At 36.3% G+C, this 15,554-nt stretch overlaps 1 protein-coding gene across 1 annotated transcript in view; it reads right to left on the bottom strand.

Annotated features, from left to right (window-relative positions):
* The window catches only part of byn (T-domain transcriptional activator brachyenteron), a 48,571-nt gene that overhangs the window by 12,036 nt on the left and 20,981 nt on the right, over window positions 1-15,554 (bottom strand). The window contains exons 5-6 of the mRNA XM_089107980.1: window positions 14,590-14,704; window positions 12,613-12,771 (exon numbers count right to left, since the gene is read on the bottom strand). Coding sequence (XP_088964106.1) covers window positions 12,613-12,771; window positions 14,590-14,704 — 274 coding nt within the window. The remainder of the gene's footprint in view (window positions 1-12,612; window positions 12,772-14,589; window positions 14,705-15,554) is intronic.

The following is a 15,554-nucleotide window of genomic DNA, read 5'->3' on the forward strand; positions in this document are numbered from 1 at the left end:
TGAGGAGGTGTAGAAATTGCACAAAACATGTTTTGAGGAAACTTGCTTTTTCTCAGTTTTATAAAAGAAACATTTAATCAAAAAGGTTAAAAATTATTGGAATAATATTACTAAGCATCATGTTTTTGACTAGTTTATCTATAATTAAATGCAATCTTCATCAAAAATTTCTGTATAAGACAACGCTACTAGTCATACTATTGACAAGTCATCGCAGTACCCAACCGTGTCCGACCAACACTCCTGTGCACCCTCCACCTCCTGCCCACTCTTCAGAGCTATGTCACTCACTTCTTCTAGGGCCCGACTGATATATGGGTAAGTGTCATTAGCGGATATTAGAAAAAGAAAAATCGGATATCGGCCGATTATTATGATTATTATTGTTATTTTTTTTATGCGCAACTTATCTAGAAGATGGTGCCAGATTTCCTCATGTGGCTTTTGCTTGTACAGTACTTATGGGTATAGCCACCAGCCAGTGCCGAATTCAGGAGGGTGATGGGGGGGGGGACCTCGTTCCCCCCAAGACTTTTTTTGGCACCCTTGATCCTTGTGTTTTCTTTTTTACTCTTTTTTAGAATAAAATTCGTCAATATGGTCAATTATTGCCCCCCTATGTCACTTTGCACCTCCCCCATAAGATTTTGCTCATTGACAAACTTTTCACATTGGTCCTCCCCCAAGAGTTTGCTCTAGATCCACCACTGGGCACCCGCTAAGTTTGACCATGATGTAGACAGCAGCACAGGTGATTCAAATGAAGTAAAAAGTATGTTTGCTTTCAATACACACATGTTGCAGCAGCGTTCAAAATGTATGGTGAGTTCAAGAATGTACAATTTCTACCAAAACAACTAAAAAGAACACAAATATACCATAATTTTTGTTTAATGAAAGTTCACTTGCGTGGGTGAAAGATCCAATATTCAATCGATTAAATACCCAGTCTGGGGTGCAGCTAAGGTAGAGAGGGGGGTATCGCAAGGTGGAGAAGGGGGAATTTCCATGGTGTCGAAGTCACGTGCCGACACCTTGGAAAATTTACTCTGGAAATGTTGCTTATGTGTTCGTATTTGTCGGCATATTGGACGATTTTATCGACACATTCTTTAAATCCCTCCTCAAAACTTAAAACCCTAGCTACACTCCTGTATCCAAATCCCCCCTACAGAAAGATACTCAAGACAATTGCAATCAGTTAAAAATCCCCCCCCCCCTGAAGAATTTGCCTCAACCTCACCAGATTTAAAATTGAGTCGGCAAAAAGAAAGTAAGACAAATAAAAATAATTTTGTATAGGAATTCTGGCAAATACCCCCAGTCTAAAATCTCCTCTGGAAAGTTTACCTCCTGTAAACTTCCCTCCTCACTAAAAATTTCTCCCTTGGAAAATCAAACCATCTGAAAATTCACCCCTTCCCCCTTAAAAAAATGTCTGTATACTTCTTAAAAACAAATACTATACGTAAACAATGGAAAAATTTCACGACTTACAAACCTTTTTCCAGGGCTGTGAGGGGTCATGTTCAGCCACGTACGCAGGAATTTGTTATTTTTTTTATTTGGGGGGGGGGGGACCAAATCCTTCAAACCCTTATTTTGTGAGAAGTATCAGAAAGTTATGGGAAAATAAAAATCGTGGGATTTCGACCGGGGATGAGACCGGACCCCCCCCCCCTGCGTACATGCCATGTCATGTTTTCCCTAAAAGCATACTTATTGGGCTTTTTACATATTCTGAATGAAACGGATGTCTAAAGATTTTGATCGGACGACTTTAAGGAAAGAAGGGGGTAGGAGGGGAGCTAGTTGCCCTCAAATGTTTTTGGTAGCTTAAAAAGGGCACTAGAATTTTTAATTTCTCTTCAAATCTGTCCTTTCTCAATATTCTAGGACTATTGGTTCGATGCGATGAGTCCTGAAAAAAAAAACAACAAACAAACAAATCAACACGCATCCGTAATCTTTCTTGTGTCAAAAAATACAAAATTCAACATTTTGTGGATGTGAGTTTGAAACTTCTACAATAGGGTTGTCAGATACGCTGAATCTGATGCCGTGTTTTAACAGGCTTTATCCCCTTTTTAGAAGATCAGGCAAATTTTCTCAGGTACATGCGTTTTAATGGGTAACTCTAAATTTAGTGAATCTTATATATTTGAAATCAACATAATAAGCCGAGTCTTTTGATATGTCAATGATATTAAAATCCCATTTTTTAGAGTATCGGTTACTGTTGACCCGCGTCGCTCCTTACTTGCAGTCCGTTACCACGAACTGTTTGAAACTGCTGAAAAGCTGCACTTTTGCATTACAGCTTGCCCCAGTTGGACTGGACTTATTAAGCACTGTTCACACTAGAAATTTATTTGGTTTTAATTGTTTTTTGAAACCTTTTTTAAATAAATCTTGTTTGCATTATTTGGAATCCACAGTGAATTATTGAGGGTGTTCTTTGCTGTGTAATACACCAGGGAAAAGATAAGAGCATGAATGTGGGCAGAGAATGTAGGGTTTAAACTTTAGGTAAGTTTTCTTTCCGGGGGGGAATTTATCGGCAAATTATATCGGTGTCATATCGGTACGATATCGCCTATATCGGTATCGAATCCCAAAAATTCATATTGGTCGGACCTTAGTTCCTACTTCCTTAATGATTTTTTTCTTATCTCATTATTGTGTGAAATTCACCACCAAAAGGCACATTTGATCTTATATTTAAAATTTTAAAACCTATTTTAGCAATATGAGGCAGCATTAATAATGGGAAAAAATTTGTTGTGAATACCTTTATTTTTCTTAATGAAAAATGAAGGTTGTTCTGTAAAACAGAAATAAAGAACACAAACCGTTATCGGAACAGCAACACTACATTTACGTTTCTGACAAGTTTGTCCATATTAAAAAACAGTGGTTTCAATTCACAAGATTCCTGGGGGTGGGGGTGAAATTTATTTTTCAATATCTAGAAAGGGGGGCAAATTCGTCGTTTTCTTAAATTTTTCAACGAAAATACCAAAAAAAGGCATTTTTCTATGAAAACACCACTCAAAAAGTATTTTCAGAATCTAGAGGAAGCATAAAAATCAAAAGGGGGATCCCCACCCCCTAATAGATACCACTCTTAAGATGGAGTGTTTGGAATGCCATTCTGAAAAAAATGGTCCTATCCCTACTACCTCAATGCAGCACCAGTCTACTAGAGACCAGCCTTAAGTAGACGCTCTTACTCAAACCCACTCTTTTAAGAGCTGCGTTCCTGACTCCCTCTCATATAGATTCTAATTCCTTTAACTTTTTTCTTATGACCTCTTGAGAACCAATTCAAGGAGGTTTCATTTTTTCCCTATTTTCCATTTTAAGAAGGGAGGGGGTTTATATTAATTAAAACAGTAAACAAACGAAAAATTACACGAATATTCTAGAAAATTATGTGAAAAACGAAGATGCTCGGATATGTTTTTATGTTTTCGTCGATAACGAATGGATTTAAGAAATGGACACTAACCATAATAATTAAAATACTCATGATTTTATCATAATGGTCATTTTTCAATAATCTGAATGGTTTTATATTCATTTCATCCGAAGGGCACTAATTTCCCGCAAGACGGTGGACGTTTCAGAACGCCACGTGTGCTGCACACTTCCGCCAAGCTTTACTTACTCTTGAAAACACTTGGCACAGTTCAAACACCCTTGGTGTACAAGATTTCTAGAGAAAGTAATCCCTCGATTTCAATAGTATTAGAAATATTAAATCCTAGGTATCGACTAAATTGAAACTTTTCTACTAGAAATTGTATCACCATTAAATATATTTATTGTACTTTCTTTGATTTAAACAATCCATCCGGCTAAGTTCAAATAAAGGCGCCAAAATAAGAAAATCCGTCTCCTTTGAAACTTAAAATTAATTGTGCAGTTTTATGGGCCCTAAAAGACAAATGTTTTTCAGTAGGCGGAAAATATTGCACTGTGCCAGGTGTTATAAGGTAGTTTGTTGAAACAATTGTTTCCCGGGACAAACAATCGGGGAAATTAATCTCACTCTACTGTAAACAAACTTCCAAGAAAATAAACAATAATATTTATAGTCCTTTCCCAAGTCCTTTGCTTAATGATAGACAAGAAAAGGAATACAACTTCTGATTTAATTACTTTTATTATGTTTTATTTGGTGTTCCTCCATTCTTATACCTAAAAGACTTAACCCGAAGAAAACCTTAGATAACTAGGCCATATCCTAAAAGAACGACCCTCTTAAGCCTAGAATTGGCTCCAAGTTTTTTTTCAATTGAAAGTAAGAAGCAACATTAAAACTTAAAACGAACAAAAATTATTACGTATATGAGGAGAGTTGTCCCCTCCTCAACACCCCTTACTTCACGCTAAAGTATTTTAGTACTTTTAAAAAGGCTTCACATTGTTCTAATTAAACGAACCATATGTTTCAGGAGTTGTTCTTAAAGATTTTGGACAGAATTCAAACTTTAGCGTAAAGAGCGAGATGTTGAGAAGGAGCAACTTCCCTTATATACGGTATCATTTCTGTTCGTTTTAAGTTTCAATTTTGCTCTTTACCTTCAGTTGAAAAAACTTGTTTTTTTTAAATTTAATTTCTAATCGTTTTTTTTAAATAATGCCAGGAAATCTGGCTCCACCTCCAAGGAAAAATCCTGAATCCCCATGGATATATCCTCTAGATAATTCAACCCTGGTGAAAATATATCCGGGACACCTCCTTAACACCTCCTTAACACATCCATACGTAAAATTGAATCGGCAAAGAGAAAGCAAGACATAAGAAGAATTTCGTTTAGGAATTCTGGCAAATTCCCCTAGTGTCAAATTTCCCCTGAAAAACTCACCCCCCCCCCCGGACAAATCCCTCCCCCTCGAAAATTATCTTCGTGGGAAAACCTTCCAGCAGAAAATTCGTCTCCCCCCTACCCAAAAAAATGTATGCCTACTTCCAAATACCAAATACTACACGTTAACAATGGGCACATTTTACGACTTAAAAACCTTACCCCAGGGGCTGTGGCGGGTCATGTTATCTCCAAAAGCATAGTTATTCAGCCTTTCAACTATGCTGAACAAAATGGCTATCTCAAAATTTTGATCGTACCATTTTGAGAAAAAAGAACGTGGGAGGAGGCCTAATTGCCATCTTTTGGCCGCTTAAAAAGGGCACTAGGACTTTTAATTTCCGTCCGAATGAGCCCTCTCTCGATATTCTAGGACCACTGGGTCAATACAATCATCCCTGGTAAAACAACAACAATCATATACAAAATTCCACGCTTTGGCAGATAGGAGCTTGAAACAACTACAATAAGGTTTTCTGATACGCTGAATCGGATGGTGTATTTTCATCAAGATTCTGTCACTTTTAGGGGGGTGTATTCAATTTCTCTTTTCTAGAAAATCAGGCAAACTTTCTCAGGTTCGTGGTTTTCGATGAGTAAGGCTAAACTTAATGAAACTTATATATTGGCAATTAGCATAATAAGCAATTCTTTTTATATATATCAATTGGTAGCAAAATTCCCTTTTATAGAGTTTCGATTACTATTGAACCAGGTCGCTCCTTATTTGCTGTCCGTTACCACGAACTGTTTGAAAGCAATACCTTTGATTGGGCGCACAGTTCTTTATATACGGAATAATTTTTGTTCATTTTCAGTTTTTATGTCACTCTTTACTTTCATTTGGAAAAACTTGTTGTTTTTTCTAAATTTAATTTGTGTCGATCTTAATAGCATATCCAGGGTTACCCTAAATACCAAGAGGGCTACCGCCCCCTCAAACCCGACTCTACATCAAAATTGAATTTTTTCTGATGAATGGCTGTAGAAATGGAGCTTATTTAGCGTCTTTGCTTTTATCCCTTTTGGGGGAAATCCTGTCACTCTTTTTGGGGGTATTTCCCCTTTATCTCGCAAATTGAACAAATATTCTCACGCTCGTAGCTTTTGTTGAGTAACATCCAGATTATTGAAATTATGTATATGAAATCACCAAAAAATTCTGATTCTTTTATTGCATATATCGCTAACGAAAACCCCTTTCTTAGAGTTCTGGTTAGCATTATCACGAGTCGCTCCTTACTTTCATGTTGTTGCCAAACATTGTCAAAAATACAAAATAAACATAAAGCCCAATGTTTCCATTTAAACGTCGACAAAAACATAGTTCCCGGCAACACCTCCCCTCCTTGGAAATTCCTTTACGAAGCTCAAAATCCCAAAACAGAAGCTCAAAAAAGAGGGGGAAGCTCAAAATCCCCCTCTCCACCTTTTGTGCCGGTAAGCAAATATGAATGTAATCTTTTATGTTACTAAGAAAACATTTTTCTGCAATACGAAGGGAGCTATCACCCCGAAGCTCCTTCACCCCGCAAATTTAGGCTTAATCCAAATATAGGGATACTGAGATTAATTCATGCTCCCCCCTCCCCATGCTATCTTCTATATTTATCTAACGGCTTAAATAGCTAGAACATTTTGGCAACAAATTTACTTTTTGACGTATCAGGCTCAGCCCCCCCCAAAAAATTGACCCACCGGCCCAGCTCCATAATCGCTGATGCACAATTATCAGCTATAATTGATTACTTAAAAAGGGAACCAGCGCTTTCAATTTCCGTTTCAATCACCGTCTTCCAGTTTTTTAGGACTATTGATTGGATATGATCATCTCTAGGAAAACAAAATCAAATAAATTACGCATCGTGATCTTCCTTCTCGAAACAAATGCAAAACTTCGCGTTTATTTAAATCGAAGCTTCAAACCTCTACAAAGGGCTCTGTAATGTGCCAAATGTGATGGTGTAATTTCCACCAAGATCAGTTTCCTTCCTGGGAATGTCCCCCCCCTTTTTCCAAAATCAGGCAAAACTTCTCATGCTTGTGGCTTTTGATGAGTGACTTTAACCTTGATGAATGTAATATATTTGGAAACATATTGAAAAATCTAATTCTTTTGACGTATATATTGTTATCAACACTCCTTCTTTTAGAGTTTCGGTTACTATTAAGTCCAGGTCGCTCCGTACTTACAGTTCGTTACCATGAACTGTAATTCATGGTGCTGAAATCATGGTAAACATGAACTGTGTACCAAGATTTTATCTTTGGCGCCCTCATTCTTTTTTTTTCTTTCTTTCTTTCACTCTTTTTTTTATAAAAATTCATCAATTTGGTCAATTATTCGCACTTTTGTCACATTGCCCCCTCCCCAAGACTTTCCTCATTGGCACCCTTGCCACATTAGCCCCCCCCCAAGATTTTGACCTAGATCCACCCCTGATGCATTGGTTTTAAAGAGTTTTTGGTCTAACAAACATTTTTAAACTAAATCAATATTTAGTTGCCCAAAATGAAATATTTTTCCAGGATAAGTTGTATTTAAGTTCCAATTTCGAAGAAAGAAGCAGTATATTCTCAAGGAAATCGAAAGTGGATTGTTCTTCGATCTTACGGAGATAGAACATGACGACAAGGTTTGAAATTATAACTACGGTTGGTATTATCGGCCACTGGGCAAGACAGCGTCAATAGTCTTGAAATCAATTTGTTTCAACAACATAATGTAATTTTCACAAAAAGAGATGTCGCCGTAGAAAACTTACCAAGAAAATTATACATTATCCAAAGTAAGCAGTTAAAGCTAGACAATAGTTTTTTTTACCTAAAGCGTGCCCGGATGAGCCCACATAGCTTCTATTCGGGGGGACATTTGAATAATTTTGTTAAAAAGCTCGTGAAAGTGGTTCAAAACTGCAGAGATTCGGGCTTAGAAATGAATTTCCCTCTTTAGACTCAAATTCCCACATAAAATTCAGATGAGGAATTACAAAAAGGCTACAACAAAGCGAATAAGATATTACTTTGCTATAGCCCTGTTGTAAAAAGTGTGCTTTGATTTCATTGGTTTACGTCAAGACTTAGTTTCGGAAACTATCCACATTATTCCTTAAGTGTATATCAGACAAAGAAGCACTTCCGTAAACACAATTGGGCTCCGGATTACATTTTACGCCAGTGAAAAAAACTAAGAGGTGAATTCCACCGGATTAGTTCTTCTGTATAAAGTTTAAAGCCAATGAAAAGAATGAAAAGGTTTTGAATCACAAGATCTTGTACAAGCAGTCTCTGTGGTTGTATCTAGCACCTGGGATAGGCGTAATCCTTAGCACAAGTTTATGCTTGTCTCTATGATTTTGCTGCTTCAACCGCTAAACTGAGTACGAAAAAAAAAAAAAAAAAAAAAATCACGCAGCATCCAACGGATTGAAGTATGGGACTGAAATGAAACTGAAAAGGGTAAGGAATTTTTCTTATCGGTCATTAACTAACAATCACTAATGTTACTGTCTCAGTTATTTCCGTTTCTTTTGTCACTCTGTCGGCTGTGTAGGATAAATTTTAAACGCCAAAAGGCGTCAATGACGTGAACATCTGCCCCACTTGTTGGAAAAGCTTGGTCTACACCCAAAATATCCGTTTTGTGTAGAAAATTTTCTATTGGTTTCATTGGTCAATTGGTTTTAAGATTATGTCGATAGTCTCTTTGGGATAGTCTCTGCTTTGCGGAAAATCGGAAAATTTCGGGGATTTCCCTGAAAATCCACGGTTCGTACAAGTACTGCAGCTAGCCAAACTCTAGTCATGCTCACGCATATTTATGCCACAGCCACATTCAAAAGACCGAGGAGACAACTATGGCTTCGAAGCTGCGCTTCCACTGAGTCACACTGTAATGCCAATGAACAAACAAGGCAAAAGCAATGAGTATAAGAACCGAAAAAGGAATTTTTAAACGTTGACTACCCCCCTGAAGCCAGCTTCTGTGTATAGCTCGACCCCACTTTGTTGGATCACACACATCATAGGAGTGCATTACCAATCTTATACCATACACCTCTTTCAACATTTTCCGTTGCTTTCAATTTAACATCACTTTATTTAACAGTGTATTTTTCATGACGCAACACAGCTTGACTTATTACAGAATGTGTAAACTTAGTGGGAGGGTTACACCCATCTTTACTTAAGCAAATTAACCAGGAAAGATCCGAAAACCCCACGTCCGGTATAAAGTAGTTAAGGCAAGAGCTACCAAATTTTGTCTACCAGAATATCACACCTTACTGCTAATTTAAGCATTTTAATGAGCTGCTTTAAACACGAATCAGTATGAACATATTTGCAAAATAATATTTGAATGAAAGTAATCATTTTCTTCTATCCTGTATGCGCATTGATTGCAAAACGTAAGCAATTTTATTGCATAAGTTTAGAATACCGTCACGCTAAATACAAATAAAGGTTGTTCCTAAACTCGTAAAACATAGAAAAATAAACATTTTTAATGAAGTAATAATTAAGACATTCTATAGATAAGAAACTTAAATAAAGTAAAAAAAAATTGGTGTTTTTATTGGAAATTTCAACATTTTAATATGAAGTTAGATGAGCCTTGCGAGATCCCATGATTATTGCAAAACTGCACTAATCCACGGGTGCGCACTTGCTGTTCCGAATGGTATTGATCATTAGTCCTAACTCAGCAAAATTGTGATAAATTTGCCATTTTCTTGTATAAATGTAGCTAATTTTCAACAAACTATTTACCCGATGCAAACCCAGTGGTAGCACAGTGGATTGATTTCCTGGTTGGTAACATGAGGTCCAGGGATCAATCCCAACTAAAGGGATCCTTTAAAAGGACCCTTTTAAAAGCAGGCCCATGAACTAGAACGTTGATTCGACGCTCTTTGCGCCAGCAATGGCTCTGGAGGATGTTTATCCTATATACCCGACGGAACCAACTTTTATGAATTACAGTAGCCAAGTACAAATTTGGCAATAAAGAATTCGTGGAAACTAGCACAACCTTGCAGTACTGATCGCGGGTACTGATACATATTTACAAGATGCTATCATTATATATGCTACATGGAATTTTCTGCAGCAGGGATCTACAGAAATGTTTTATTGGGCTATACTACCTGAAATGACAAACTTCATTGGCAAAAATTGAACCAATTTGTATCAATAAAGTTATTAGTTTCAGCTGTCTATTCAACTTTAAAAAAACTAAGTTTTTTCAACTGAAAATAGGGAGCAACATTAAAACTTAAAAGGAACAGAAATTATCAAACAGTTCGTGGCAATGAACTGGCAAGTAAAGAGTGCCCCAGCTCAATAGTAACCGAAACTCTAAAAAACGGATTCTGATATCATTAGATACATCAAAAGAATTTGCTTATTAAGCTGATTCTAAATATATAAGTTTTATTAAGTTTATTCTTACCCATCAAAAGCTACGAGCCTGAGAAAGTTTGTCTGATTTTGGAATAAAAGGGGGAAAGATCTCCTAGAAGTTATAGAATTTGACTGAAAATCCCACCATCATATTCAGCGTATCAGAGAACTCTACTGTAGAGGCTTCAAGCTTCTATCTGCAAAAATATGGAATTTTCTAATTTTTGCCAGAAGAAAGATCACGCATGCATGTTTATTTTGTTTTTTCCAAGGGGTGATTGCATCGACCGAATGGGCCTAAAATGTCGAGAGAGGGCTCATTTTAACGGAAATGAAAAGTTCTAGAGCCCTTATAAGTGACGAAAAAATTGGAGGGCAACAAGCAGATAGGCCCCCTCTCATGCCACTTTTTTCAAAATCGTCCAATCAAAATTTTGAGATAGGTATATTGTTCAGCATAGTTGGAAGGCCCAATAACTATGTCTTTGGGGGTAGAATGACCTCTCAAAGCCCCTGGGGAAAAGTCTTTACCTTATAAAATTTGCCACATTGTTTACGTACAATATTTGTTATTGGGAAGTATGCATAGACTCTCTTTTTGATCAAAAATCACTCTCTTTTGGTCTTGACTTGCACCCTTTTTAGACGTCGGCAGTTGGCAAACTCTGTCTAGTACCCAAGTCCAAACACCAAAAAATGAACTAATAAACTGAACCAAAGTCGTAAACGGAAATGGCCTGTAAAGAAGATGGCAGCAAATTTTGACCTGTGAGAAAATGCTCTATTTTTGAGCATATAGTGTTCCTATTTGTTTTTATGAGGAAATGTTTTGGGAATTCGACCTGGAAATCGTAGCATATCTCAAGCGCCTTCACTTCATAGTCTAAGTTCATTTTGAACAAAAAAATTGGTTCAACATGCAGCTTGCTTGCCTCCTTGAACGAGCTCTCGACTTGATAGCAGAAACGTGGAAAGCTAAGTGGTCGAAATTCAGTTGGGTATATTTGATGTAGACAATACTATTCAACTCCAGCTCTCACATTTTAGGCTTTAGCTCAAGAACAAGCAATAATAATCCTTCTTGACCCCTGGCAGGAATTATACACACCTTTCCAAAATATAACACTGAATCTCCTGGTCTTCTAGTCCCTAAAGAAATCTGTATTTTCTGTAGCGTTTTGGTAATCATTTTATATATGGGATGATATATCCCATATTGGTTGAATAAATTAATTGATTGATTGATTGGGAGAAACCGTCTTCATCGAGCAACAAAATTCCTGTGTAGTTTTACTAAAGCTTGATGCGTAACTCAAGTAAGCCTCTTTTCCGGGCAGTACGAAAGTTTTTGCTGAATTTTTATAATTTGTTACCTCTCCTTTCTAATCATTTTATAACATTTCTTTTCTTTCTAAAGAAAATAAGCCTAAGTCTCCTTTTACAACCAAGTTTCGTGATATTTTTACAGGCTTTACTACAGCTTCTGGAGCCACCACAGCTACCCACGCTCCTCCTCCATCGCATCTTTTCAAAGCCCCTCTCTTTACACCCTCCCTTTGTAGTTCCCATTTCCTTTAAATATTTCCTTATGACAACCTTCCACCCCGTTCGGGGACACTTTACTTTTGGCCCTACAAGTTGGCTGACAAGGACAATATCTTTACAAGTTATGCAACCGTTTAAATCACTGAATTTAAATGCTCCTGATACCTAACTTGGTCTAACCCTTTGTTCCTACAACTTTTTTTTTCTCTGTTGGCTAGTGCTACACAGGGAAAAACTGAAATCAGTTTTAATTGAAAAACTTGTTTTAGCATCTTTAATTTATTGACCTCCCTCGACTTGCTTTTTTTTCACAGAGCAATTATGGCTGCTTGAATGGTTGCAACGCATCCTTTCCAGGAACCCTTTTGTGAAAACAGTTGCCCATTTGAAAGCCAAATACTTGTCATATCATTGATAGACACAAAGACAAAAAACCTACGACTGGCTAACAGGTAAACCTCTAAAAGGACAGAACACTTACTTGGGATGTAGACTCACTGCCCCCAGTAACTCTAAAGGGATAGATCAGTCGAAACAGTGAGGTTTGAGGAGAAGATATAAACAGAGAAGATATCGAGGACAAAGCTTTGAGTCGCCTCAGGACACAATACAAAAAGGTCTTACCGCTGTTTACAAGTCCACTGATTCTTTAATCAGAATAATATTTCTCACGTAAAGGTTTACTAGGGTTAGATACAGTTTTATCCTGCAATTGGCTATAGCAAGAAGTAATTGCATGAACAGACAAATTATTTTAATTTTCCGTAAGCACAAAACATTAAATACTCACCAGTGCTCACTCTTTTTCCTGATTGTGGGTAAGGCGTTTGTCTATGTGAATGAGGCTCGTGTTTCATAGCGAGCGAGGGTCTAGCTGCTGGAACTAAAGGAACGCGATGTGGAGTAAACATTTGAGGAGAATGTTGGCTGGAGAGGTATAGTTGACTATCTGAAAGAGGAAGGAGGTCACATACGAATAAAGCCCATGTTTAATAGTAATAAAACCCAGATTACCGTTAAGACCTTGACTTTACATATATTACAATGGAATATAGTTAGTTCTTTAATATAATTATAGTTTCTCTCTTAGAACAAAAAGGATGCTATGCAATTGTCTTCAGTTTAGACAAGTGCAAATAGAGAAATTATGTTCGGGGATATTAATAGTAAGATGAATGTCAATTTTTATTTATTGCTTTGACGTTAAGAGACATGAAAAATATCATCCCCTTCGTCCTCCCAACCAATAAACTGGGATTCTGGTTCAATACGGGCTTGAGGCAGAACAAACAGTTGGGTAATAGGATCCACCAGGGTATTGAGGTGAAATGTAGCCACCTCCAACACCGGAACCATACGCCCCTTGACCGCATTTCTTTTAAAACCAGCCATTAAACAGCACTCTATGATTTTCCAGTGTCCAGCTAGCTGAGGAGAAAGAAAAAACGGAAAAATAGATGTCGTCAATACAGAATATCGTGGTTCAAAAAAATTTTCTTATTTTTCAAGCCAACATATTTTCTTTGTTGTTCAAGCCAAGAGACTGTAAATTTTCCTATACAGAAGTTTCGGACAAGGCGGTTCTAATAGTGTACTGTTTTTCGATAGGATACTACTTTTAGAATATATGGGTTATTGTAAATCTCAGAATGGGACGTGATCGTCTCTTACTAGGTTGCTAGCTACCGCCGCAACTCGGATTACATTGGGGTATAGTTTGCTCTTTAATAATTCTTACTAAATCTAAAATGAAGTGCCCGGGCCTCATGGATAAATTCTATCAAATATGTATATCATCTCCAGTTAAAATTCTTTGCCATACAAACGTTTCATGGTGTAATGGTTAGAACTTGAGGGGGAGTGGGTATATTTACCAAAAATCCATTTCAGGCTTATCATTGTTTTGAAGTGGATTTCTTCGAAAAATGTAGGGAATGGTTTAATTTTTCACAAGAGAGAAATTGGCCTACTGCCCATCCTTATTTGACAATAAAATGCAAAGCAAAAAATGAAGAAAAAATAATACCTATGAATTGATCTAACTTTTTCCATGGGCATAGTTTTTACAAAAATAGAAATTAGAAGCTTCTCGACAACAGCATCTATATAGTTTTGTATTCATCTACAAAATGAATACAAAATTCATTCGATTAAATAAAAATTAGGAGATTCTCGACAACAGCATCTACATAATTCAGCATCAGCATAATACAAAATGAATACAAAATTCATTTTACTAAATAAAAATTAGAAGCTTCTCGACAATAGCATCTACACAATTTTGGGTTCATCTACAATATGAATACTAAATTCATTTTACTAAATAAAAAATTAGAAGCTTCTCGACAATAGCATCTACATGATTTTGTATTCGTCTACAAAATGAATACAAAATCCATTTTACTAAATAAAAATTTGGAGCCTCTCGACAACAGCATCTACATAATTTTGTGTTCTTCTACAAAATGAAAACCAAATTCATTCTACTAAATAAAAATTAGAAGCTTCTCGACAACAGCATTTACATAATTTTTGAAAATAAAATTTAAGCAATAAAGAGAATTCGTTAATAAAGATAGAATCTTCTATGAGGATTTCCTATATTCTAGATTTTTTAATTTATTTAGTAAAATGAATATACAAATAAATCAGTATAACAACATAACTAATATTCTTCAGGAATTTGTTGCTTCCTAGAACACTAAAGTCAAAAAACTAGAAGCTCACTAAAAATTACTTGGAAATGAAAATAAAATCGTATACTTACATTGCTGTAAACCACACTGGTTATGGTTTTCACTAAGGTCGTTCCCAGAAGTCCTGTCTTTAGAATCGAGGAAGGCTTTGGCAAAGGGATTGTGCTTTATTTTCAAAGAAGTCACCTAGAGTTTGAGAAATCATAAATTTTGGAATATAAAATATAAAATCCATGTTTAGAAGGATTCTTTAAATCCATCACTTAATAATCCCTCTAAGCATGGATTTTATATTTTCATTGCATCAAAATAAGGTAAATAACGAAGTCTAGTGCTTTGATCATCCCTTAAATAATGAACAAGTTTTTTTTGCAAATGAAAATGAAGATTTTAACGAACTGAAATTATTCTATATATCAGGGGGCGTGCTTCCCCCAACCTCTCTCCCACTTTTTTTTGCTAAATTCAAATTAATACTTTCCAAAAAGTATTTTAGAGTACTAAAAATAGCCAAATGGTAATTGTAAGTGTTTTATTTTTCGATAGTTTTCCAACGTTTGGGCTGAAAGTTATAACTTGATTCATTCTTAAAGTATTGTAATACAGGAAGTCAAACTTTTATCATAATGCTCTTTTGCTAGATTTTTCATTCTTCAAAGTATTTAGCTTAAAAAAATCAAACTTTGGTGTAGAGGACCTAAAAGCAAAATTTGGCGTAAGGATGGTTGGAAAATTGAAGAGGCGACGGTATGGACAGGGTATGCATCCTGATAATTCCTGTTCTTTCGAGTTTTAAGCACCATTTTTTGTTTTCATTTGTAAAGACACGTTTCAAAGATTTAAATTTTATTTATTTCTAAAATTTCCTAGGGTAGTCCTAAATTTATGGTTGGATACCGCTCCCTCGATTCCCAGCTCCATTTAGACTTTTTAAATCAAACTTTGGTGTAGAGGACCTAAAAGCAAAATTTGGCGTAAGGATGGTTGGAAAATTGAAGAGGCGACGGTATGGACAGGGTATGCATCCTGATAATTC

This window comes from Artemia sp. Qi Xiang Cuo, chromosome 2 (assembly GCF_049724085.1).
Source record: "Artemia sp. Qi Xiang Cuo chromosome 2, ASM4972408v1, whole genome shotgun sequence".
NCBI lineage: Eukaryota > Metazoa > Arthropoda > Branchiopoda > Anostraca > Artemiidae > Artemia > Artemia sp. Qi Xiang Cuo.